General features: G+C 41.9%; 1 protein-coding gene across 1 annotated transcript in view; it reads right to left on the minus strand.

Annotated features, from left to right (window-relative positions):
• Nucleotides 1-27,426, minus strand: part of LOC126162937 (guanylate cyclase 32E) — a 935,168-nt gene that overhangs the window by 674,804 nt on the left and 232,938 nt on the right. The window contains exon 2 of the mRNA XM_049919769.1: nt 21,403-21,516. Coding sequence (XP_049775726.1) covers nt 21,403-21,493 — 91 coding nt within the window. The 5' untranslated portion in view covers nt 21,494-21,516. The remainder of the gene's footprint in view (nt 1-21,402; nt 21,517-27,426) is intronic.

A 27,426-nucleotide genomic window follows, 5' to 3' on the forward strand; every position in this document is an offset into this window, starting at 1 on the left:
CCATTGACCAGGTGGTGAGAGATCTGGAGAATGTGCTGGCCAGAACAGCAGTCGAACGTTTTCTGTATCCACAAAGGCCCGTACGGGACCTGCAACATGCGGTCGTGCATTATCCTGTTGAAATGCAGGGTTTCGCAGGGATCGAATGAAGGGTAGAGCCGCGGGTCGTAACACATCTGAAATGTAACGTCCACTGTTCAAAGTGCCGTCAATGCGAACAAGAGGTGACCGAGACGTGTAACCAATGGCACCGCATACCATCACGCCGGGTGATACGTCAGTATGGCGATGACGAATCCACGCTTCCAATGTGCGTTCACGGCGATGTCACCAAACACGGATGCGACCATCATGATGCTGTAAACAGAACCTGGATTCATCTTAAAAAATGACATTTTGCTATTCGTGCACACAGGTTCGTCGTAGAGCACACCATCGGATGCGCTCCTGTCTGTGATGCAGCGTCAACGGTAACCGCACCCATGGTCGCCGAGCTGATAGTTCATGCTGCTGGAAGCGTCGTCGAACTGTTCGTGCAGATGGTTGTTGTCTTGCAAACGTCCCCATCTGTTGACTCAGGGATCGAGACGTGGCTGCACGATCCGTTACAGCCATGCGGATAAGCTGCCTGTCATCCCGACTGCTAGTGATACGAGGCCGTTGGGATCCAGCACGGCGTTCCGTATTACCCTCCCGAACCCACCGATTCCATATTCTGCTAACAGTCATTGGATCTCGACCTACGCGAGCAGCAATGTCTTGATACGATAAACCTCAATCGCGATAGGCTACAATCCGACCCTTATCAAAGTCGGAAACGTGATGGTACGCATTCCTCCTCCTTACACGAGGCATCACAAGCACGTTTCACCAGGCAACGCCGGTCAACTGCTGTTTGTGTGTGAGATATCGGTTGGAAACTTTCCTCATGTCAGCACGTTGTAGGTATCGCCACCGGCGGCAACCTTGTGTGAATGCTCTGAAAAGCTAATCATCACAGCATCTTCTACCTGTCGGTTACATTTCGCGTCTGTAGCACGTCATTTTCGAGGTTTAGCAATTTTAATGGCCAGTAGTGTATTAAACAAATTATTTCTTTTTTTATCATATTTAAAGTTACGGATTTTGTAGGTTTAGTGAAAGCTTTTCCCAGTGTCGATGGGAATACGGAGGAAAGTGCCCAAACTCCAACTATCCTCCTCCGCTCGCCTCCCTCCCCTCCCCCCCCCCTCCGCCCCAAAAGTGAATCCCCTGGTTTTTGGCTTTGGCTCTGCAGTCTCCTGAACTCTAGTGAAGCCAAGTACAAGACTGCTACCACTGTGTACCGGCGTGCACATGTCGCCCGCTTCACTTGTTTCGTATTAATTTGCTATCAGATGTTTTGACAATGGAAAAAGTTTTTACATTCTGCTGCAGTTTACATTATTTCTCCTATATACTGACAGATAATCTTTTGAACCATATGTTTTTGAGTAGTAAAGTTTAAGATTATCTGTTATGTGTAAACTGTTTAATCTACATGTTGCTAAAAAATTAATTTGTCAAGAAAAAGTAGGGAGTATCTATTTCTCCCCCCCCCCTTTAGTTGCTTAAACTGGACCCTTCATTTTTCTCCATTTTTAAATGTCGCCTGTGTTAGTACATACACTTATTCTCTTGTCATTGTACTTCAGTTTTGAAGAGGATATCGAAAAGTGTGGACGTCTTCTAAAATAACCAATGCTGTTGATGCAGTTCCGAAAAAAGGAGGCGGCCAATAAGCAGTTTCACGTCCTAATAACAACACTTTCGAAGCTGTTCAAGATGAGGAAGCACCAGAAACGGAGGCAGTTCTACAATTTTGAGTAAAGATCTTGAAAAAGAGCTGGTTTAGCATTGTCTTGCTATGGGAACTTCTTTCTTGGGGCGTACTCGTAGAGGCTTCTGAAAAATGGCTGTATAGGTGTCAGAGAGAAATAACATTGAACATTCTTTGAAAAATGAAATTGCTGCTGAAAAGAGTGAAAGTCTTTTTCTTAAATGTCACGAAACCATACTGTCAGAAGGAAAGCCTGCAGGAACACCTTATAGCTAGGCTCTTGGGTTCAGCTAAGGAACCACAGATAAATTCTATAAACTTCTGGAAGATGTTAAATTATACCTAATTTGAAACTCTATTACGTTTCCTGTCATTTAAAACCGTCCTCCAGTTTTATTTAGTACCATTTTGCAAATTTTTAGAAGTGATCTAATTTGGCAGCTGTTTTCCAAACTCATTAAGTGTAAGGTTCTTGAAAATATTTTTGTTTCATTATAACTTTTAATGCTACTTTCTAAGAGTGAAATGTAAGTGGGACTTAAATTTGTGAAGGAAATATTTCATAGTTTTAAAGCTTAATATCTTAATATTTTCTATTTTTTAAAAATTAAAAAGGAAGAGAGGGTCCGGTTTTGGGCACTAAAAGCTTCGAAAGATGTGGAAGGGAAGCAGAATTGACAAGGTAGTGAGATAGGATTGTAACCCATCTCAGATGTTATTGAGTCTCTACATTGAGTAAGCAGTACAGGAAACCAAGGAGAAATTTGGAAAGGCATCTAAAGTTACTGGAAAAGAAATGAAGATTTTCATTGTAATTTCGACATAGACGTTAAAGGACTTGGAATATCACTTTAACGTAATGGATAGTGTCTTGGAAAGAAGTTACGGAACGCACATCAACATTTGCAAAACAAGGAAAATGAATGAAGTCGAAAAAATTAGGGGATATTGAGAGACAGCAGATCAGGTAATGAGACATTGAAAGTAGCTGGCAAGTTTCATTATGTGGGCAGCAAAATAACTGATGGTGTCCGAAGTAGTGACGATATGAAATGGAGAAAGGCAATAGAAAGAAAAGCAACTGAGAAACTGAAATTTGTTAACAAAGAATATAAATGTGTCAGGGATTGTTCTCGGAAGGTATTTGAACTGAGCGTAACATTGTTTGGAAGCGAAACATGGATAGTTTCTGAGGAATGAAGGAAAGTCCAGTTTGATAATGAAGGGAAGTGTAAGGGAAGTTTGTAGATGGAGGCCACGGTTTGACATTATTAAGCCGGTTCAAATGGATGTTGGCTGCTGAAGCTATGCAGAGATGAAAAAACTTTCGCCGGATAAACGCGCATCGAGAGTTGTTTAAAATCAATTACAGCACTTAGGTTAACAACAACAAATAGAACAACAACGGCTTGGTCTATCTCTGCGATTAAATAAAATCCTGAAAAATGTAAAAATTCACGCTTATTAAAATAATCCTGGCTGTTATGCCATGGTCGACTGAATTACTTGCATTATGTGCTCACCGCCATAAGCCGTACAAGTGCACGGATGGAGTTCCGAAGTCAATGCATCACTCAAGGTAGGTACCATCTCGAAGGAAATTTAAAAACAACGTACACTGTCTTGAAGAGAGAGATATTCTTTCTGGGAACAGCCGCCTCGACTGTGGCTAAGTCGTTTCTCCGGAGTACACAGTTTTTCAGGATTGCTAGTCCTGTACAAGATGTGCACGAAAACTTGCACATCTTACGTGGTAAGGAGTAATTGATAGGTTCTCACACTGGCTAGCAGAGGCGGTTGGCAATCTAGCGCTTTCAGAGGCAGTGGGATGAGGTGTCGATGCAGAAATTGCTCGTGATGTTAGCAAACTGATACGTGGAGAACGTACATTTATTGTGGCGCAAATCAAGTAAGTTTTATTAGTAAATATTTGCTAGCAAAAGTTATCTTTCGGAACTCTGATATTAGGAGGAGTCTGCGGGTCATAAAAACTATCTTTCAGTAAATTTAAAATGACAGGAAACGTTGATATTAACAAATAAACGAGTAGCTTTGGCATAACTGAAGATGTACGATCTTACACGAACTATACCGATTGTATGCCTAAGTTACATGCTGTGCGCCATAGTCGGCAGTCATCGTTATGACGCCTTTAGATCCAGTCATGCGGTAGACCATGCTCTCGTATCGTTAATAGCTTATTATCAAGTTCATTTTACGGTGTTTCTTAAATAAGCGCACCAAATGGGATCCCGTGTAAGAATTATTTGCACAAAAAACTACTTCCCACTTCATTAAGTGAAACAGAGACAGTAGTATTGCAGAATGAGATTTTCACTCTGCAGCGGAGTGTGCGCTGATATGAAACTTCCTGGCAGATTAAAACTATGTGCCCGACCGAGACTCGAACTCGGGACCTTTGCCTTTCGCGGGCAAGTGCTCTACCAACTGAGCTACCGAAGCCGCTTCGGTAGCTCAGTTGGTAGAGCACTTGCCCGCGAAAGGCAAAGGTCCCGAGTTCGAGTCTCGGTCGGGCACACAGTTTTAATCTGCCAGGAAGTTTCAGTAGTATTGCACTTCCGGAATCCGACGGTGCTGCTACGGCTCTGCACGAGGAGAGAATCTCTACATAACAGATAGGAAAAATCCCTACGTGGCAGCTCACTGAATCATTTCACGGTCGGACTGCCTTAACTATCACAAAAGTCGGTTGGGAAAGTGTGGCAAGTTATACCATCGTCTATGGACTCGCAGACAAAACGGAGACATTTCTGGACGTTTAGAACGAGTTGGGGTGGGGGTTCTTGCAGCGTGCAAGCGCTGAGCTGACTCGATGGACGTCAGCTAGTATACAACACGCAGCTGAATGAACAGCACCCGAGGCTGTTGCGAAAGAAAGGCGATTTGTAAGCATTGTGAATAAATAACTGAACTCTACTAATGTTCTACTAGCGACGTTGTCCGGCCGCTCAGCTGAATGGTAACTCACTTGTCTATTACGAAGCGGGCCCGGGTTCGACTCCCGTCCGGGCTGGAGATTTTCTGCGCCTGTGGACTGGATGTTGTGTTGCCCTCATCATTACTTCATCATAACCGACAGGTAAGTCGCCCAATGAGGTGTCACCCGAAATAACACTTGCATCCGGCGGCTGAAATTCCCCGGTCGCGGCCTCAGCTTCACAGCTATCACGACTTCAAGGCACCTCTGCTGTTCAATCGACGCGAGACTTCGCATCTCCGGAACTCAGCGGCCAGCCCACCATGCTGCGTACACGATGACGGTAGAGGTCGTTGGTGAGCATCACTCACGGTGACACAGGGAAAACAACAATCAAGTTTTAACAGGTTTACTGACAACGAAACACGTCTGCCTCGACGGCAACAACAAAAGGCACAAAATACAGTCTCACTAGGTACTGGTTCAGAGCTTGACAGAGTTGCTATCTGAAGCAGCATGACTTTTTCTAGTCCGTTGTAACACCACTTGAAGCTTCGTAGGAAAATACATTTGCAGGGAAGTAATCCAAGTACCAAGAGTGCCATTCTGATTAGGTCCAACACAAGCAAGGAAAAGTCTAACCTTAAAACAGTCCAAAGAGAAATCAACGATGAAAGGTGAGAACAGCGGCGTCGGTCCCAATGATGGTCTTCGAGAGCGTTCTGATACGGTGAAGTGACTAGCGCACTCCTGGATGCCAAGAAGAATTGGCTGGTGTAGTCCACGCGCCTGCCTTTATGGCTGCCAGCGGTGGAATAGTCGTCATACTATTGTCTTGTCACGTGTCGTGCGGATGCGAATAGGTTCCTCGGAAGTGACGGCCTCTGCCAGCACTGGTCCGCCGCCTTGTGTCTGGTCGTGACTGCGACCTGGGGAGCTCGCGATGCTGAGGCTTGCAGGGGTCATGTAGACAGAACCCGTTCCCATCTGCCGTGGTCTCCGATGTAGTAAATGGCAATCGACAAGTCTTTATGCATCCGCCGTGTCACATGCCAAAAATAGCGACGCACGTATCCGTCTGTAAGGCGGCTGTTTAGGCTGGCGCACGAGCTCCAGACAGCACTTCCGTCACAGCCAGCAGCCTGGAAATCTCCACCACACGCCAAGGACTAGGCCTTCGACTTCTGCAAACCGCGCCGCCTCCTGAGCCAGGACACTAAGTGATCAGTAACGTTCTGATTGAGACTTGGTAATATTATACTGTTGTTCTTTTGGCCGACATGTAAGTGTCAGACTGAAAGTTTCTATCCTTGTTGGGCTTAGATATTTCATTACTGTTAGGTCTCAATATTTTTTCAGCGAAGAATAATGAAGTGTTTATTCTTCTTCACCGAAGCTTGGATTTCTTCTTCGGTTTTGATCCTGAAGTGAGAAACAATTTTTTCCGTTTTAGCCTACAATTATTACGACTTCAAGACTCTGCTCGTTAAAGAGCGGGCGACAACAGTACCTTAATACACCGATCTTAATGTCAAGCTATTAAGATTTAAAGACTATATTCACTGAAGCGTTTGTAGCTCTTTCAAGTAGCACGGAACTTAATTTATTTGCTTTTTGATTCTGAAAGTCTAAGTGTCTCCATTGATTACGGACCGTCATTTATTTTGTTTCACTTACTGAGGGACTAGCAACCATCTTGCTTCACTTATTGAAGTGCAATCCTTTCTTTTATTTCATGTAGAGGATCTTTCCGTGAAAATTGAGACGAATAAAATTTTGTTTGTTCCCTATACCTGGGCTGCTCACTTGTTCCTTTCAGCGATGGACATATCGTTAACTGTGCCTGATTGTGCCAACTGAATTCAAGTGAACGCTGCTGACAATATTATGTTCGTTAACAAACTACAGTTGTATCCTGAGTTTTCCAATTCCGTCGCCGAACAGTGGAACAGTCGTGGTAACAAGTGCAGTGCCGTGAACAATGGAAAATTATCTTAGATATATCATTAGGAAGTATAATACAGTAATAAAACATCTACGACAGCGATACATTTTTGGGACTGTAATGTAATAATAAATTAAACTGGGAGGAACATACCGGAGAAGTGCTGAAACATCTAAAGAAATGTTTCTTTATAACGCGAATATTGCCGGACATAGATAATGTAAAAGCGAACTGTTTGGAATACTTGGCTTACTTTCGTCCTATGAAGTCTTCCACACCATGTAGGTTGCATCCACTACTGGAAACACGCATCTTTCAGACTTTTCTATATATTACGATCTTCAACTTTTGCATCAAAACTTGACCTACTTGTTTCTTTTGCCGTCAGTATGGTTACACTAGGTCGCCGCTTACGTCTTTCCGTATCACCAAAAATTGATCACGGAATTTTCTCCTCCGTTTCCCATACTTTCGTGGCGCTCTGTGCCGAGCTCATTTACATTCCCGTTTCGTAACAGGCAATATGAAATTTGCATCTACATCTAAAATTATATCTACATGTACATAATTACTCTGTAATTCACAATTAAGTGCCTGACAGAGGTTTCATCGAACTACCTTCAAGCTACTTCCCTACCATTCCACTCTAGAACATCGGGGCGCGCTCTGATTTCTCTTATTTTCTGATGATGATTATTTCTTTCCATGTAGGTGGTCACCAACAAAAGGTTTTCTCATCCTGAGGAGAAAGTTGGTGATTCAAATTTAATGAGAAATTTCTGCCGCAACGAGAAACGCCTTTTTGTTAATGACTGTCTCCCCAATCCGTGTGTCACATACGTAGCACTCCGCAATAAACGATAATATAAAACCAGCTGCCCTTCTTTGAGCTTTCTTGATGTCACTGCAAATTCTACCTGATACAGATTCCACACCTCACACCAATATTCAAGATGAGGGAGGACAAGTGCAGTGCAAGCAGTCTCATTCAAGTAGGGCTGTTGCATTTTGTAAGTATTCTGTAAATATACTGCAATCTTAGGTTTGCTTTCCCCACAACATTATCTATGTGATCGTAGTAATTTAAGATATTCGTAACTGAAATCTCAAACTGTTCAGTTGAATTTCCCGGCTTTAGATTTGTGTGATTTATCGTGTAACCGAAATTTAGTTGATTTATTTTAGTACGCATGTGGATGACTTCACAATTTTCGTTATTTAGAGTCATCATGCTGCCATTTTGGTCCTGTGTGTTCTTGTCATGTATTTTTCCGTGGCTCAATTGTGAGCTGTTTTCGCGTTTAACTCCCACGTTTCACTTCCGCCAGTGAGTGCTAGCAGTACATACTGGATATTGATGTTTCATTTACTGCTGACTACAGCGTTCAGTTTCCTAATTGCCATTCATTTTATTTCTTCACGTTCGCATCCGGTTGTTGTTTTCACTTGTCCTAAATACACCAATGTATCAATTGCTTCTATATCTTAATTATTAATCTTTATTATTCTCCTATCGGCAGACGGGTTACACGTTGCGTCGCCTTTAAAACCAACAGCTGAGTTCATGAAACCAGTACTATTAAGTTCAGTCTCCGTAAAAGTGATCAATTTCGCACAGAAGCGTGTCATTATTCATGAACAAAAATATTCATGAAACTAGAGATCGTCTATGAACCACACGATTTAGTATTTCCAAACATTTTTATCGAGGTCATACATACAATAATTGGTAGCAGGCTGACTATTTGAAACATCACGAATTATAAGTTATAACTAGCATCATTTTCGTGCAGGTTTAACATGGGGAAAACAGTGTAAGACGTGTATATTTCTATTGTTTATTGTCAAATCACAATTTATGAAAGATGTTTATATTTTATTAATAGGATTAAGTAGGAATAATTAATATTTGTCATGTTGGAAATAATTGTGGTAGCAGGGAATGTCTGCACCAAAGTATTGTTGATATAATTTTAAAAAGGGCGGGAGAAACCGCGTACGGATACATTATAAGAAAAAAGCGGGAAAGACCGCGCATTGATACATTTTGTAGTGGTAGCAGGGGTTTTCTGCACCAGAAAGCATTGTTGGCAGGAGAGGCCGCACTTTAGCGTTCGTAGGAAGTCAGTAGTAAGCGAGAAGTGAAGCGAGTCGGTAGCAGGTCTGAAGCGAGAGGTTGAGAGGAGCGGTGTTCCTGCCAGCCACTAGCTATGATTTACAAGAGATTATAAACGGATGTACAGAGACATCAGCTAGCTATTATAATAAGAGGAACTAATATTACTGAATTAATTTTTTTGAGAAACTCAAGACTACTGAAGGTATGTTTTCGCATTGCTAGTTGTAAGATTATTGTAAAAAGTAAGTCCCATTTGAACGTTCGTAAAATCATTTCATTCAGAATATAATTAACTTTTGTCAACAATATTGCATTTCTAATTATAATCCATCCCAAAAACCATCAACGTAAAACTTTTCAAAATTTTATTGTTATCAAGAAAAAGTTTAACTACGAATTACGTAACTTCAGTCAAATTAATTAAAGAATAACGTCAGCTTTGCTATTAAAGAATAACGTCAGCTTTGGTAATAAACACAGCCACTTATTATGAAAGCCCACCAGCAGCTAATAGAGTATAGTAAAACAGAGTAAGTATATTCATGTCGCAGTTTGATGTAGCAGTCAGATGGCGATCCAGTAACAGTAAAAAAGGTAAGGAACAGTTTTGGGTTATTGCAGATAACGACTGAGGGCCACGACGACGACACATTCTATGTTTCGTCGAAATAATCAGAAAATCACGATTCTGTAACTGAAAAATTAACAATTTAATCTGACTAGTTTTCTAGTTTTAATATATTATAAAGAACATAAATGTGTAAAACTAAAAATATTCACAAATATTGCACAACAAATCAAGTCTCACAACAACAAAAACCGTACAAAATGCGGGAAACTGCTTACGGAGGTATGTAGTGCGCATTCGAGCACGTGATTCTAAAATCAGACACTAGACAGAAACAACGACCAAGGAAAATCATGTATTCCTAGGCACACTATCGTCAAAGTACAGCTCTCTCTCCTCTAAATGCTTTCTCATTTGTCGAGATATAGTCAGTTATAATCAATTCTAATTTTCTGGGCACGTTTTGTAGCATTAACACAAAATGAAGTTTACGCATCTAAGTGAACTAGCAAGATAAACACGGAACTGATTGAATCTGTGGTGTTATACTAAAGAATATGTGCATCGTTGCTACAGCTCCCCCTACCATTCCTCAAGATAGTCTGAAATTAAGTAATGCAATGAAATTCCGGCTATTTTGATTAAATCTAGAATATGTTTCAGGTCCCTACGCTACGAAAAAGATGAATGTTAAAGAAATCACCTTCCGTTTGTTAACGTCAGTATACTGTTTCTATCTAGACTATAGAGAGATAAAAACTCAACAACAGGACGTAATAGAGCAAATTTGTAAGAGAACCTGAGATCAAGAAAGGACTGTACAAATTAACAACAATATCACTGAACCAATTGTAATCTTCTTCTTTATAAGCTTATTCTTCCATACAGTAGCAGATTTTATGTTCCGTTGTGGCTTCAGTTCCGCAGTGTCTTCTGGGGAGATACTGGAATATTCCTTTATATATGTCTGCTATTTTTCACTGGAGGATTCTTTTAAGTTGTCTTTGATTGAAATCCTGTGAACGTGGCTCCATCCTTCAGTACTCTAATTTACTATATTTTCTTCTAAGCTTCCGCGTTTCCTATTTGCCCCTTCTTGAGACACCTAGAGACAGTCTCAGAAATCTTATTTCCACTCACTGCCTGCGTTGTGTTTCTGACATTCTCTTCTATTTACCAATCGCTCGATACCATTTGGGCATCACTCTATTAACATTAACAACTTTGCAGAATTTCAGTATTCTTACTTAACTATTCGTTTTGCTTTATACCATTCAAAAGGCTCCACATTTATAGTTGAAAGTTTCGAGCTCTTCTTTCAGTTCAGTATCTGCTTCCTGAATAAGACATATTCAGCAGCCCAGAAACTGCTTAATTTGTTAAGTGAAACTCGTTCCGAGAATTAGCTTTGCATAATACTGATGAGATGCAGTCAAGGTCATCATTTGTTTCTAACTATAGAAGTTTTCCGATTGCTTCGAATTTCCAAGTAATGCCCATAGTCCTAACTGCACAGCTGTGTGGCTGGGAACACAAGTAGCACAAGTGCTTGCTGAATCAAACTGAGTAAATGACTGGCAAAGTCTATTTATAAATATGTGGGCTACTATCGAAACATCAGATACTTTTTCCTAATGGTGAATTAGTATTTCGCTGCATTTTTTTAATGATATATTACTTATACTGCTTGCCTCTTATAACTTATTAGAGTAAAAAAGTTATAAATTCAAAAATATTGTTTACTCTGCTCTATTTTGAAGATTTTTTGGTACAACATACATAACTTACTTAATAAAATGTACATTCGTTATCAAACAAGAATATGTGGATAATTAAAGCGAAAATAACATAACACGATAAAAAAACAGTAAGTAAGTAGCAAATAAAACTAAAATTCCAAAGCGAAAAATATTCTGGTTGGTTCCAACACCTATTGGCTCCAACACATACGAGAGACTATTTATAGTCAGTTTCTATAATTCTCTCACGGTCAAGGGCTGTAGAATCTACATGTCATTCTGTGGTATTTCTTCAAAAATGTCCATTCTGAGAAACACTCGAGATGCTCTACCATTCTGTTGAGTATTTTTCAGTCTTTCTCGCCCCCCTTCTTTGACCACACACTCCTCCACTCGCTCTTATTACACCCATTGTGACTGCTGTCTGGGAAAGGGATATATTGTTATAGAACCAGTGCTGAAGTGGAGGAATGTAGTTCATCATCTCCTGAAGATTTTTCTATTTCTCAGATTTTATTTCAAACTCGTCTTGATGCAAAGGCTGCAGAAGAGGTATTGATGGGGGACATATGTTGCGTCTCCTACAGTCCGCTTCTGTAAACATCGCGGATTAGTGAATACTTGAACTGCATGTTTAGAGGATTCTTTTTTTTCCTGATTCAGATCCACTTGATATATTTCCGTTGTATTTTGTTTCCTTCTGTGTGTTTAGCAACGTTATTCTTTGCTAAGGCATTTATTGGTTTAATTGAAAGATAATTTTGTGTTTATATGTATGCTACAGATAACTTTCTGATGACCTGCTTGACTACTTCCGTCCTTTCCTGTGGGGCAAATACATGATTGAAGTGATTCTTTACCTTTTCAGAGAGAGCAAAATCTTTATCATATTCCACATGTTGACGGAAGTACCTTATGATCTGTTATGTCGATGTGCTGATTTTGCCTCGAGATGTACAAGCAGAATTTCAAAATATGACTAATTTAAACATGCATTAAATATTAGTATAAGTACTCTTAAAAGCTTAAACATTAGTGTGCCGCTGAACTTTCAAAAAAATACATTCCTGAGCCTTCATTGATGGTACCAACGATTCTCCCTCTGTCTCCCATTTCACTCGTACTAGCTTTGTTCTAAATGCTGTCCAGGCAGCGGCTTAAATGTTAAACTTTATCAACGCACCATGATTAGCTCTCGGAATGCGTATTTAGATCATTTGCCACTTACGCCACTAGTACTCTCAGACCCTCCATATCTTCAAACATGAAGTAATTGCGTTGTATTGAGTATTAAAAATAGTATTCAACTTACTGTTTCTGGGATAGTTGGTAAGTTAAACTTACGTATATGTTTGATTCAAACAATGCTCCGTCTTTTTCTGTGTCCACGTGACCGCGTAACTTTGTCAACGTTTGAATTTTGTATTTCAAGCACTTACGACATTTTCTGTAGCACCAAGGTTCATAAAACTGATGCGCAGTGACAGGTGTACAGCTTGTCAGGTAGTTTGATTTCGTCTTACTGATAAATTCTCTTCCACTTGAAGCTAAAAGAAATAACAGGGCGATTGCCATGTTGACACAGAATTCTCCAAGCGACTGCTGCCAATTCCGGAGATGAAACGAGGGTGACGTGAATACGCGCTTTCATCGGATGCTTTGTGTCAACCCATCGATCGCGTACGCTCATGCGTTTTTCCATCACGAGAACAAATGGGAACAAATTGAGGCCAGTACGTCTGCCTCCCGTCCTCAGAACTTTAGCATACGGGTCACAAGCAAAGAGTCTCATGTAGAGTGTTCGTATCCCGTATGTGTGTGTGTGTGTGTGTGTGTGGCGCTTCCGTTCCTTCGTTAGTCGATAAAATAAAGTAACGTTGCATAACAACACTTTGAGACCACAGTTCACAGATAGAGTGGACTCTAGCCAGAGACTAATAAACTGACCGGACCGCTCATACGAAGGGTAGCCACAGTTACTCAGAGAGATATTCAGTACTGTTCGTCAAGTGAGTAACATTTTGTCACACACACACACACACACACACACACACACACACACACACATATACACACATACAAATACGTATAGCTACATGTAAGGGATGTGTCCTCATTTTCGAGGAGATATTATTTCATACTCGTTTACTGCAATGAAAAATACATCAAGTCACAATGATAAATAATTATTAAAACAAGTTACATAAAAATTTTGCGCGTAATGATGGACATAAAAATAACTGTAAATAATGAATGAAGCAAATGGTCTCTGCTCTTCTTGAATCGAAACAATGTCAGTATTAGGAGGTTTAGATGCATGCACGACAACTTAACGTTCCACCAGTTCTTTTGGATTTGTGCAAAGGATTTAGTCAATATGTTATTACATTATCTTTTCCAGTCACGAGTTAAATCTTCTTTTCATGATTCATCTTTCTGTCCCTGGATATAGTGCATCTCTAATTTCCGTTTTCTTAGTGTCATCATCATCGTCACTGCCATTGTCAGTGTCCAATGATCCTTCACTGTCTTCCACATCTTTGAATGTATGTGGTCCACTCGTCTATTGTTCTGGTAATTGAAGTATTTCTGTCAAAGACTTTATGCTACGTTTATAGTTACCCCCTGTCTGCGTTTATACGCTAGTAGGAAGTGTAAAACAACCAAGGAATTAGTTACTTCGAAAAATTCAGCATAATTGTGAAGATCACGTGTTGTGAAATGATCAGATTTGGGTTTCAAAAGTAAGTTATAGAATCCCTTAATTCAACGATATCTTCACACTATGAACAAAAAAATCATTTTCATGGATATCTGTTGGTGAGTTGCGAATGATCCAACAACGTGAAGAGTCATATGTGATACAATACCCAGTGTGACAGTTTTGCGGAGTAGAACAGCAGAAAACAACATACCCATAAAGATCTTCAGAAAATTATGCGTAACAAATAGAGCAAAGCTGTATTTGTGGGACTAATACTTAGCAACACGTAGCTGGATTACACTGCAGAAACAATAACAGAGCTCAAACCTGTGAGGTTACAAGTTATTGCAACACTCCAGTATGCATGCATTGGATTACAGCAAACTGTGAGATTATATCTCCTCAACAATGGTAAGTCACCACATCTCCAGTACATGTTACTGTGCGCGCGCACGCGTATATACGTGTGTGACAAATTACTATGCACATAATAAACAGTACTGGACAGCTGCCCAAGCAGAAGTACAAATACTGCAAGTAACTACTCGTGACACCATCAGGACGATATTAAGGGCGGGTCGACGCCTTGGGCCTCACTAACATGTTACTTATTTCATTTACCTAAAAAACTTCCAGATGAACTATTTTAAATAAATAACTAACACTTGTAAAATTAAAAACTGCATACCATTTTAGAATCCACTGAAGCAACTGGCGAAATGATACTGTGATGAAAAATATAGTTATTGTAGCGTAAAATACCAAATGTCAGCAATATTGCAACAACTTGTGTGTCATGTTATGCTGTGAGCATCTAAAAGGTCATAACGTTTCGAAACTTATAATATGATCTTGTAATTTCAATTAAGAACCGAGTCTCTCTGAAAACTGCTGCTGTATGCAGTATTATTTATATGGTAGACGGCTTACTAAAATGAAACAAGTTACAAGCAGCACTCGTATTGTCAAAAGCCACGCCACGTTTAAGGAATCGCATGGCTGATAATTTTACTTTTGTAAATACTTAAAAAACAGTTGATGCAAAATAAAATTCATGCTCCCTCCGCAGACATATTATATGAAGCGGGAATATTCCTCGTGCTATGTTGTGTATCATGAAACGTAGTATAGACCTGTCTGTCAAACTTTCCTAATAAGCTATGTGAGCTCGAACCGCACGACACGGAGATAGCAGGGGAAGTTCCGAGTACTGTAAAGAATTTCTGACTGGGAAGAATTTTCAACTCGTGCACTTTGATATGTTTTCCTATTAGAAAAAGAATTGTCTTTTGAGCGTCACTGTTTAATAACGTAACTTCGGTGTCATCCAGTTGGTCTAGTTGTATTTGCATTATTTACTGTATTCAGATGAAATTGAAAGAGTGAGAAACTAAAGTAGAACATGGTCCGTGAGCGAAGCATATTTTCTGATCAAAGAAAGACGCATGAGTTTTGCCAGGCTTAAAGTTCCGAAAAACAGGTGGACAAACCACAGCTCGCGGACTGGTTCCGGGCAAGTGACGTCTATAGGATGTCGGTGAAATGTCGGGTATACTTGTTAAGGTAATTTAGTCTGGGTCTAATAGTCTCCTCCCGTCGTTTCTGCGCCAGCAACACAGACGAACAATCTCTTCTAATAGAAACCAGTTAATTAAGAAATCAAAAAGACGGAAGATTCGCCTGACGCTAAAGCTTATGTCATCAAAGTTGTTCAGTGGTTTAGCACCTGTTTTGTGTAAAAGGAAGGAGCTTTCTCGTACAGCACGGTCGTCGTAGATTTTCAGATGAGTGGTGGTGTCAGCAAAAATTAAAAAGGAGGACAGTGAACATCGAAAAGTCAACAACGACAGAATAACATGATATTTTTTTGTTGTACACTACTGGCTATTAAAATTGCTACACCAAGAAGAAATGGAGATGATAAACGGGTATTCATTGAACAAATATATTATACTAGAACTGACACATGATTACATTTTCAGGCAATTTGGGTGCATAGATCTTGAGAAATCAGTACCCAGAACAACTACCTCTGGCCATAATAACGGTCTTGATACGCCTGGGCATTGAGTCAAACAGAGGTTGGATGGCGCGTACAGGTTCAGCTGCCCATGTAGCTTCAACACGATACCAAAGTTGATCAAGAGTAGTGACTGGCGTATTGTGACGAGCCAGTTGCTCGGCCACCATTGTGACCAGACGTTTTCAATTGGTGAGAGATCTGAGGAATGTGCTGGCCAGGGCAACAGTCAAACATTTTCTGTATCCAGAAAGGACCGTACAGGACCTCAACATGCGGTCGTGCATTATCCTGCTGAAACGTAGGGTTTCGCAGGGTGAAGGTTACAGCCACGGGTCGTAACACATCTGAAATGTAACGTCCCCTGTTGAAAGTGCCGTCAATGCGAACAAGGGATGACCGAGGCGTGTAACCAATGGCACCCCATACCATCACGCCAGGTGATACGCCAGTATGGTGATGACGAATACACGCTTCCAATGCGCGTTCACCGCGATGTCGCCAAATACGGATGTGACCATCATGATGCTGTAAACAGAACCTGGACTCATCCGAAAAAATGATGTTTTGCCATTCGTGCACCCAGGTTCGTCGTTGAGTACACCATCGCAGGCGCTCCTGTCTGTTATGCAGCGTCAAGGGTAACCGCAGCCATGGTCTCCGAGCTGATAGTCCATGCTGCTGCAAACGTCGTCGAACTGTTCGTGCAGATAGTTGTTGTCTTGCAAACATCCCCCTCTGTTGACTCAGGGATCGAGACGTGGCTGCACGATCCGTTACAGCCATGCGGATAAGATGCCTGTCATCTCGACTGCTAGTGATACGAGGCCGTTGGGATCCAGCACGGCGTTCCGTATTACCCTCCTGAACCCACCGATTCCATGTCCTGCTAACCGTCATTGGATTTCGACCAACGCGAGCAGCAATGTCGCGATACGATAAACCGCAATCGCGATAGGCTACAATCCGACCTTTATCAAAGTCGGAAAAGTGATGGTACGCATTCCTCCTCCTTACACGAGGCATCACAACAACGTTTCACCAGGCAACGCCGGTCAACTGCTGTTTGTGTATGACAAATCGGTTGGAAACTTTCCTCATCTCAACACGTTGTAGGTGTCACCAACTGCGCCAAGCTTGTGTGAATTCTTTGAAAAGCTACTCATTTGCATATCACAGCATCTTCTTCCTGTCGGTTAAATTTTGCGTCTGTAGCACGTCATCTTCGTGGTGTAGCAATTTTAATGGCCAGTAGTGTAGGTGTTAATGATAAAGGTGTGTACTTAGTTGACAGTGAATGTTTGTAAAGTGCATTTGATCACAAACCGTTATGAGTAATGCAATGATCTTCCTGATGTTGCGAAGTCATGCTAAATAATGGTGCGGTGGAGAGACAAAAAATATTTTTCGTCAAAAAGAGCAAAAACGATAAGGGAATAACAAAGTTCAGTTATGTAGTGACGTATTATACGACAAATGAGAAGAGGGCAGTATCGGTTTACCTGTGTGGACACGAAGAGCCGACACAGAAAACTGTTTGAACAGTTGATACGCAAGTGAGATGAGTTCGTCAGATATTCTGTAGCACTGATGGAAACTTCGGTCATAGTGACATTGCACAGCTTTGTATGTTATTCATGATATAAATAAAGACTTTGAATAAAGCAGGAAGTGTAGGAGTCAGTGAGAGTTTGATCCTGAATACTGAATAGCGCATCCAGATATGTGGCAAACAGAGCGGAAAGTCGAGGAGCTTTTCCAAATAACCAGCTGTTCGTTAAATGTATTCGGACTACAAAGTCACATTTTTGATCAGTTATACACCAGGAACCACTATGAAAGTGTGTGTTACACATTAGTTACAGTTCGTATTTTGAAATAAATATCGTGAGCTTTGTTAGACCAAGAGGGATCATTGTATATAAATTGAAGACGGATGGGGGAGAAAGGAGAGGAATGCCAAGGAATTAGTAACGTAAACTGCATCAGGACATTCCGCGGAATGACCGGCGATGAATGAAAATGAGTGCCGGACCACCACGCATTAGCCAGCCGGGGTGGCCGAGCGGCTCTAGGTGCTACAGTCTGGAACCGCGTGAGCGCTACGGTCGCAGGTTCGACTTCTGCCTCGGGAATGGATGTGTGTGATATCCTTAGGTTAGTGAGGTTTACGTAGTTCTAAGTTCTAGGGGACTGATGACCACAGCAGTTAAGTCCCATAGTGCTCAGAGCCATTTCAACCAGCTACCTCGCATTCATACGAGAAGGATCAACATAATCTCATTAACAGTAAAATACTAAAACAGGCATGCGGTTTAAAATGAACTACAAAAATGGACAAAGGAGACAGATGGAGCGGAAAAAGACATGTACTATTAGAGTAAAAGACAACAGGAGCAGAACTGCAGAGATGTGTAACTATGATGTCGTGTGACCTACGGGACCTGATCGCCCGAGTTTGTGCGTGAAACAGTATGAAGGGCACCACTGTACACAAGTGGAATGTGGAAAAACAGGTGATGGAGAGAATAAAAGCTTTTAGAATGTAGCTGAAGAAGAGGATAATGATAAATATGTGGATGCAAAATGTAAAAAGTGAACAGGTATTATAAAGGACAGAAAAATGGTTAGAGCGATCGCTGCGAGGGTATCGGACAATTATTAAATGTTGCTACAAGGAAAAGTAAAGGGGAAAATCTATAAAAGTAAAAAGTGGAAAATGAAAAACAGACCATGAAGCAAATATGCAAAGAGGAAAATATTGGCACAAAAAATAAAGAGTTGTAGGATGTCGATAAATCGGTAAGAAGAAAAGAAAAGGGGAAAGGAAGAAAAGCGTTTTATCGATCGCATTCACCACTTTGTCACGAAGATCCAAGTTCGTTTTTCACGTTGCTGGGCTCGGAATAAAATATATAGTTAACGAAGTTCTTCTATTGAGTCAACACCCTCCTTAATGGCTGATGCCACTTCATCCCGGAGACGATCACCGTCCTAGATTATTTGTTGCGTATTTTAACGATCTCCATATGTATGTACATTCCCTCATAGATTCCAGGAAGAACCACTCGCTTCTTACTTCTATAACACAACGTCTGAAATACTTCGATTCACTTCTTTCCCATTTGCCCCACAGTTCGTGATTCAGCTTCCTCTCCCAGAAATTCTCACAAATTTATTTCTCAAAGCGAGGCCTATGTTTGACACTACTAGATCTCCTTTGGGAAGGAATACTGTCTGTTCGTGTGCCAGACTGCTGTTTAGATCTTTCTTGCTACGTCCATCCTTGCAAGACAGCTGAAATCCTTCACTTTGTGAATTTTGTAGTCTTCAGTTTTGATGTTAGCTGCATCCTAACCTCTTTACTGCTGATCTTTAATACTTGCGTATTTCTTCGGTTTCTCTCAATACATATTATGTATTCAGTGGACTTTTCGTTCCGTTCAAGACGTCTTCTAACGGGCTTTCGTCCTGAAATGTTAAGTCATGTTTGAAACTCTCTTCTATTTACTGTAATTTTTAGTAGAGTTCATTCTTGAATGATACTTTTTAAAAAACATCTTTGTCGACTTCGACTATTAAATGTCTTTGAAATCCACTATAGCGAGTTCGGCTTCAGCCCATTTTCAAAAGGAACACAACAATTGCCGGCCGGAGTGGCCGTGCGATTCTAGGCGCTACAGTCTGGAGCCGAGCGAAGGCTACGGTCGCAGGTTCGAATCCTGCCTCGGGCATGGATGTGTGTGATGTCCTTAGGTTAGTTAGGTTTAAGTAGTTCTAAGTTCTAGGCGACTGATGACCTCAGAAGTTCAGTCGCATAGTGCTCAGAGCCATTTGAACCATTTTTTGAACACAACAATTTCTTTTTTTCTGTAGCTTTTCACCAAAATTTTATTAAAAGTGTTAGAAATTTGTAAATCTTACATGTGCAAAAGATCGAATTTTCGCTCCACTTATAATTAATCACCCAAAGACCGAAATCGCAATTGTGGATTTTAACAATAAATTAAACAGTCGAAGGTGACCATGATGTCTTAAAAATTATTTTTCTTCATTGCTTCTTCCGTTTACTGCTTGAAGATTCAAGTGTGGTCCATAAAAAAATACAGCATATATTTAAAGTCAACCGAAATGAGATGGGATAGAGGGAAGTAGTTATATTGCATGCAGCTCATAATTTTCAAAGAGGAAATGGTCACATCGGACGTCAAACATCTAGGGAATTACACGATAGAAATAGTGTTCCGTCTGAGAACTAATACGTTCACTGCCAATCGCGTCGATGGACGGGACCCGAAAACTTCGGTAGACTGTCGATTCCGTCATTTGGCGAGGAACGATTCATCCGCTTTTAAATACGAAATGACCTAGACTTCTTCAAAAGTACAGAGAAACCGTAGAAATGGGCGGGAATTCTAAGAAACGGCAACAATATTTAAAGAGCTGGTAGTCAAAGTGTTAAATAATGCTTGTAGCAGAACTGGAGTACAAGCATTATCAGACCGCTGCCAGGTTTCTGGTCTTCACTGCATACGCAACTGCGCTCTCATGTCCTCTCGGATAGAAACCTAAATGACTTAAATCCGTGGAACGTGACGGTCACTCCACCGGTCCTTTAAGACCTATCCGTCTTCGCGGAAAATGGATTTCCTTATGTGTCTGGACAGCTTGCTCATAATCGTAGATCACACCGGAGTGGGATAACTCATATAGGTCTGGTGGAATGGCTGCGCAACAGCACTGCTAGAATGAAATACATCTGTCTTTTTTTCGTGTAAATTTCTTTGTCTTTGGTATATCACATCTCCTCTCTTTCATTACAAAATTACAAGCATAACCCGAAATGGAGGGTGCCATGTTGATTGCCTAACAGCTTTTCTTTCTCTCCCATCTTACACTACACGGCTTGAACTTTCGTCCGCAGCTCGTGGTCGTGCGGTAGCGTTCTCGTTTCCCACGCCCGGGTTCCCCGGGTCGATTCCCGGCGGGGTCAGGGATTTTCTCTGCCTCGTGATGACTGGGTGTTGTGTGATGTCATTAGGTTAGTTAGGTTTAAGTAGTTCTAAGTTCTAGGGGACTGATGACCATAGATGTGAAGTCCCATAGTGCCCAGAGCCATTTGCATCATTTTTGGAACTTTCTGTTTACCCAAGGGTTCTTTTTCAGAACAGAGAAAGACTGCATACCTGCCTTTCACCATGTTTCATCCACTCACTTGTCTCTTGGTTTTCCACACGTATGCCTCCCTCCTGGTTCCTGTACATCTTGAATATTATCCCCATAGCGCATCTCAAATTTTTCAGACGTTTTCAACTATCTTGACTAGTTTGTAGTGTCGAAAGCATTTTCCAGTTCCAGTTCCACAAATTCTATGGAGACGTCTTGATTTCTGCAAACCCCTCAATTCTCTAAGCTTCTCCCTCCCTCGCCCTCACCCCCCCCCCTCCCCCCACACTCACGCATAACGTCAGAATGGCCTCTACGGTACCCTTATCTTTGGACGACAGTGATACCTTATGGTTTCAGGAACTGGTACTGGGCATGAGCTAGGTAGGTAAACCTCGTACTGACCTGTGATGTAGCCCAGCAGGAACCTCTCGCATCGGCGGGCGCTGGGCAGCAGCAGCAGGAGCAGCAGCAACGGCAGGGTCTGCTGCCGCATCCTCCGTTTGACCCTCTCACTACCTGCACAAAAGAAACAAACGACTGTTCGCCAGTATTTCTCCATTAGAGCAGCACTAGTGAATGAAATATTCTCCACAGGAGGCGCCACGCTGTGAATGTATTAATTAGGCAGAGAGAGACGTAACTTTCTACTACACTATCGACGAGAAATCATTGGAGAAAGTACCGACAGTAAACATATGCACACGGCGTTCCGTCTGATATATAACAAGAAGATTTAGTTCTTTTTTGTATGCGGAAATAGTACTGTAATCAGTCCAAGCATATATACACTGAGATGACAAAAGCCATGGGATACACTATGTGATCAAAAGTATCCAGCCACCTGGCTGAAAATGACTTACAAGATCGTGGCGCTCTCCATCGGTAATGCTGGAATTCAATATGGTGTTGGCCCACCCTCAGCCTTATTGACAGCCTCCGCTCTCGCAGGCATATGTCCAATCAGGCGCTGGAAGGTTTCTTGGAGAATGGCAGGCCATTTTCACAAAGTGCTGCACTGAGGAGAGGTATCGATGTCGGTCGGTGAGACCTGGCACGAATTAGGCGTTCCAAAACATCCCAAAGGAGTTCTGTACGATTCAGGTCCGGATTCTTTGCAGGGAAGTCCGTTACAGGGATGTAACTGTCGTGTAACCACTCCGCCACAGGCTGTGAATTATGAACAGGTGCTCGATCGTGTTGAAAGTCGCCGTCGCCATCCCCGAATTGCTCTCCTACAGTGGGAAGCAAATAGGTGCTTAAAACATCAATGTAGGCCTGTGCTGCGATAGTGTCACGCAAATCAATAAGGGGTGCAAGCCCCTTCCATGAAAACCACGACCACATCTTAACACCACAGCCTCCGAATTTTGCTGTTGACGCTACACACGCTGACGTTCACCGGTCATTCGCCATACCCACACCCTACCATCGGATCGCCACATTATGTACCGTGATTCGTCCCTCTACGCAACGTTTTTCCACTGTTCAGTCGTCCATTGTTTACGCTCCTTACACCAAGAGAGGAGTCGTTTGGTATTTATGGGCACGATATGTGGCTTATGAGCAGCCACCCGGCCATGAAATACAAGTGCTCTTATCTCCCGCCTAACTGTCATCGTACTTGCAGTGAATCCTGACGCAGTCTGCAATTCCTGTTTGATGGCCTGGATAGATGTCTGCCTAATACACATTGCGACCCTCTTCAACTGTCGGCGGTCTCTGTGAGTCAACAGACGAGGTCAGTCTGTATGCTTTTGTGCTGTACGCGTCCCTTTCCATTTCCAGTTCACTATCACATCGGAAGCGGTGGACCTAGGGATGTTTAGGAGTGTGGAAATCTCGCGTTCAGACGTATGACACAAGTGACATCTAGTCCATGAGTTCTGCGGATCGCCCCGTTCTGCTCTCTCACGATGTTTGATGACTGCTGAGGACGCTAATATGAAGTGCCTGCCAGTAGGTGGCAACACAATGCAAATAATATGAGAACGATATGTTTTGGGGGGTGTTCGGACACTTTTGATCACACAGTGTACCTCCCAAAATCGCGTCGGTCCTCCTTTTTCCCTGCGAAGGCAGCAATTCGACGTGGCATGGCCTCTATAGTTGAGGAAGTGCTGTCGGTGCAGGATTCTGTACACAAACTGACCTCTCGACTATGTCCCATAAATGTTCGATGGGATTCACGTCAGGCGGTCTGGGTGGCCAAAACATTCCCTCGAACTGTCCAGAATATTCTTCAGACCAGTTTCAAACGATTGTGGCTCGGTGACAAGGCGCATCCTTGTAGGGCGACATGAGGTACGTGAATGGCTGTAAATGGTCTCAGGTAGCCGAACATAACCATATCCAGTCAACGATCAGTCCATGGCTTCAGTTGGACCAGGTGATACAGTCCTTTTCATGTAAACACATTCCGCACCATTGTGGAGCAACAATTAGCTTTCGCAGTGTCTTGACACTTGAGTTCACGGTTTCATGGGATCTACGCCACACTCGAATCCTACCTTCAGTTCTTACCAACTGAAATCAGGACTCACCTGACGAGGCTACGGCTTTTATTTTGTCTAGGATCCAACCTATATGGTCACGAGCCCACCAGAAGTGCTGCAAGCGATGTCGTGTTCTTAGCAAAGGCACTAGCACCGGTCGTCTGCTGCCATATACCTTTAACGTCAGATTTCGCCGCACTGTCCTAACTGATAGATTCACCGTACGACCTACATTGATTTCTGCGTTATTTCACGCAGTTTACTTGTCGGTTAACACTAACAATTTCACGCAAACGCCGCTTCTCTCGGTCATTAGGTGGAGGCACCGGCCACTGCTTTGTCCATGGTGAGAGGTAATGCCTGAAATTTGTTGTTTGTTGACACTGTGGATGTCGGAATATTGAATTCTCTAACGATTTCCGAAATGGAATGTCCAATGCGTCTAGCTCCAACAACCATTCCGCATTCAAAGCTTGTTAATTCCTGCCTTGCGGCCATAATCACGTCGGACATCTGTTCACAAGAATCACCTAATTACAAATAACAGCTCGGCCAATGCACTATCCGTTTATACCTTGTGTACGGGATCCTACCGGGATCTGTATATGTGTATTTCGCTACCCCATGGCTTCCGTCATCTCAGTGTATAGAAATAGAAGGTATGGTAAACAAGGTTCTTAAAAGTATCATGACTAGTTTTCTACGAATGGTTGCACCCTCAGTTTTAAAAACACACAACACATTCAGTTATGCACCTATAGTGGTGCTAACCAATGATAAGTGTAATACATGGTGTGGAGTAGTAAATAGGGTGAACTTCACAACTGGTAGGTGTCCATACTGATGAGAACTTATACTGGAAAAGAACATTCTGGAACTTCTAAAACAACTTAGTAAAGCCTCATTTGCAGTTACACTCGTGGCAAGTTTTGGGGGCGAGACACGTCAGTAATTTTACATATTTTTCGTATTTTCATTCAGTAATGTCATACGGAATAATGTTCTGGAGTAACTCATCACTAAGAAATAAAATATGTATTGCTCAGAAATGTGCTGTAACAGTAACACGCGGTGCTCAGCCACTGTTATCTTACAGACATCTGTTACAGGGGATGGGCATTCTGACTGCTGCTTCACAGTATACTTATTCCCTCATGAATTTTGTTACAAGTAATCCACTGCAGTTCAAAAGGAACAGTGATGTCGCCTATATGCTTACAATACCAGAAAGAAAAATGACGTTCATTACTTCACATTAAGGATGTCTTTAGCATAAAAAGGAGTGCACAACGCTGCTGATAACTTACCCAGTGATGTAAAATTTCTGAGAGACAGGAAAGCAAAATTTGAAAAACTTAAAAAATTTCTCCTTGATAGCTCCTTCTTTTCCTGTAATGCCTGAAAGTTGGTGGGAAGAAATTACTAAATCATATCTCTACAAGGAGGTTGTTTGTGTTGTTATCCTCAGATGATAATTACACGAAATATTTGTCAGGATTCGTAAGTCCCTGAGGTACAGAATGTGCGAACACCGAATAGTAGAAATGAAATTGCATCTGCTGAAAATGTTCTATTCAAATGCGGGCCCTTCTGTAAATTGTGTTGATTGTGATCTTTCTGACTGTTGGACATTGGAAGATTTCTGTCAGGTTGTGTGGAAGGGGGGAGGGGGGGGGGGGAATCCACTGGGGGCCTAACCGCAGACACCCTGGGTGGTGGGGTGGGTGGCCAGTTGTGGGGTTGTGGACCACTGTGGGCTACGGCCGGACGAAGCCTCTCCGTCGTTTCAGGTCCCCGGTTCAATACAGAATACACAATAATCATTGCGCCACTTCGCACTTCAGAGTACTAGATAAGTACTTAATTTCGGATTTAATCGACGACCGGTTTATATGAGCTGACAGTCATAACCTGTTTGGAACTCCGCTGACACCAGTTCTACTTGTGTTCTGTGCCACAATAGCAGCTGTGTGTGCACATACAAAGTTCTTGGCCAGTGTCAGGGAGAACGAGGTAGAAGGAGGAATCTCTGTCATAGCTGCAAACTTCGCATAATTCCCACAGCCAGTAGGTCTTGTATATTTAGTTAGTTGTTTATTCATATACAGGGTATTTTACAAAGTTATGTTATCTTAATAACACATAATCAAAATTTAGCAACGAAATTCAGTTAAAGCCTTGTAACTTCGTATACCAAATCGTATAATTATTTGGTTGTTGCATAAGTTCGTAGCGTTTTTCCATTAAGTTTAATAAATTCAGCAGATACACATAACAAAAAAATGGTTCAAATGGCTCTGAGCACTATGCGACTTAACTTCTGAGGTCATCAGTCGCCTAGAACTTAGAACTAATCAAACCTAACTAACCTAAGGACATCACACACATCCATGCCCGAGGCAGGATTCGAACCTGCGACCGTAGCGGACACGCGGTTCCAGACTGAAGCGCCTTTAACCGCACGGCCACACCGGCCGGCTACACATAACAGACTTCAGTAATTAGTCATGTACACTCCTTTGCTATGTACAACAGTCTGCCGCACTGGGGTAACTTTTTGATTCCGCTACTGTAGAAACCAAGTGATTTCGAGGCGAAGAAATCGTCGAGCCGTGTTCGGAGCGCAGTTCCTAAAAAGAGGCTATAAACATGTTAAATGTTCAGTGTTGAAATGTTGTGGCAATCAAGAGCTAAAATAATCATAAAAACTGTGTATTGAGGTATAAGGAGTAGAAAAATGAAAACGGCATAGATGGAAAAAAGTAACTAACCTGTTTATTATTTCAAACGTAATCATCATGGCTGAACCGTAAGTTTTAAATTTTCAAAACCTTTTTTTTTTTTCTTCAAGAAGTTACTTCATTTACTGGCGATTCATCAAGAACATTGACACATTTAATCACACTAGGTGAGAGTGGAAGCAGTTGCCAGGAAGTAACTGATGGAAAATTACTTTTAACAAATGTGAATTTTACTCCTAAAATCCTTTTCAAAACAGATTTAAAATTATAAGCAGAAAAGCACCCTCGAAATATCAGGTTACAGTTTTATTTAGAGGCAAAGAACAATATCAACAGTAGGAGCCTTCGGGCTGAGAAGCTTGCCTGCTCCCTTTCAACACGGCCGTAGTCATGACCGCTCACAACAACCTCTGAAAGATTACACTGGTGCAAATCTGCAACACACCAGATTACTTTAAACAAAAATTTTTAGCAACTCACACAAACATGTAAACAATGCACCACGTAAGGGGAATGGAAATGGTACAACCTTCAAATTATTTGCCACCGAAACTGCCGTTTTTTTAAAGGAATCTTACGGTGGAAAGGTGCCAAGCTTATAACCTAAAATGACTATTTAAATAAAACCCATAAAATGCAGACTTACATAAAATGTACAACTTGCTCTACATTACACATATACCACCTCGCAAGATGATAGGCAACATAGGAACATATTTCAAGAATTCGGCCTTCAAGCAATAAATTCGTTGTTAACATCGAATCCGACAAACATGACAGAGGCAGCTATTAACGTACGGCAGACCGACAGACAGACAGACACTAACTGCCCAACAAATGCGGACGAGAGACAAACAAGCAAGCTGGGGGCGAGAGACTGACCAAGAAAACAAGTAGAATTTAACAACTAGATAACAACGTATCTCCAGTTTCTTAATGTCTAATAAGCTGCGATTTCTGGCGAAGATCTGGAGCAACACCCCCAAACGCTCTCCCGAACCGTCCTCTGCCAGCCGCTTCACCGGGCGCAGGAAGGCGCACCGATCTCCCGTCTCACGGCGTCGCAGCTCGCCCTGGCCAGACCGATGTCGTGGATAGACTCCTGCTGCTCTCGTGTCGGCCGCGAAGCCACTACGCCTCGCTATACGGCGCGGCCACTGCACTCACGTAGCGACCTCACATGCGCCGACGCT

Source organism: Schistocerca cancellata, chromosome 1, assembly GCF_023864275.1.
Source record: "Schistocerca cancellata isolate TAMUIC-IGC-003103 chromosome 1, iqSchCanc2.1, whole genome shotgun sequence".
In the NCBI taxonomy this organism is placed as follows: Eukaryota; Metazoa; Arthropoda; class Insecta; order Orthoptera; family Acrididae; genus Schistocerca; species Schistocerca cancellata.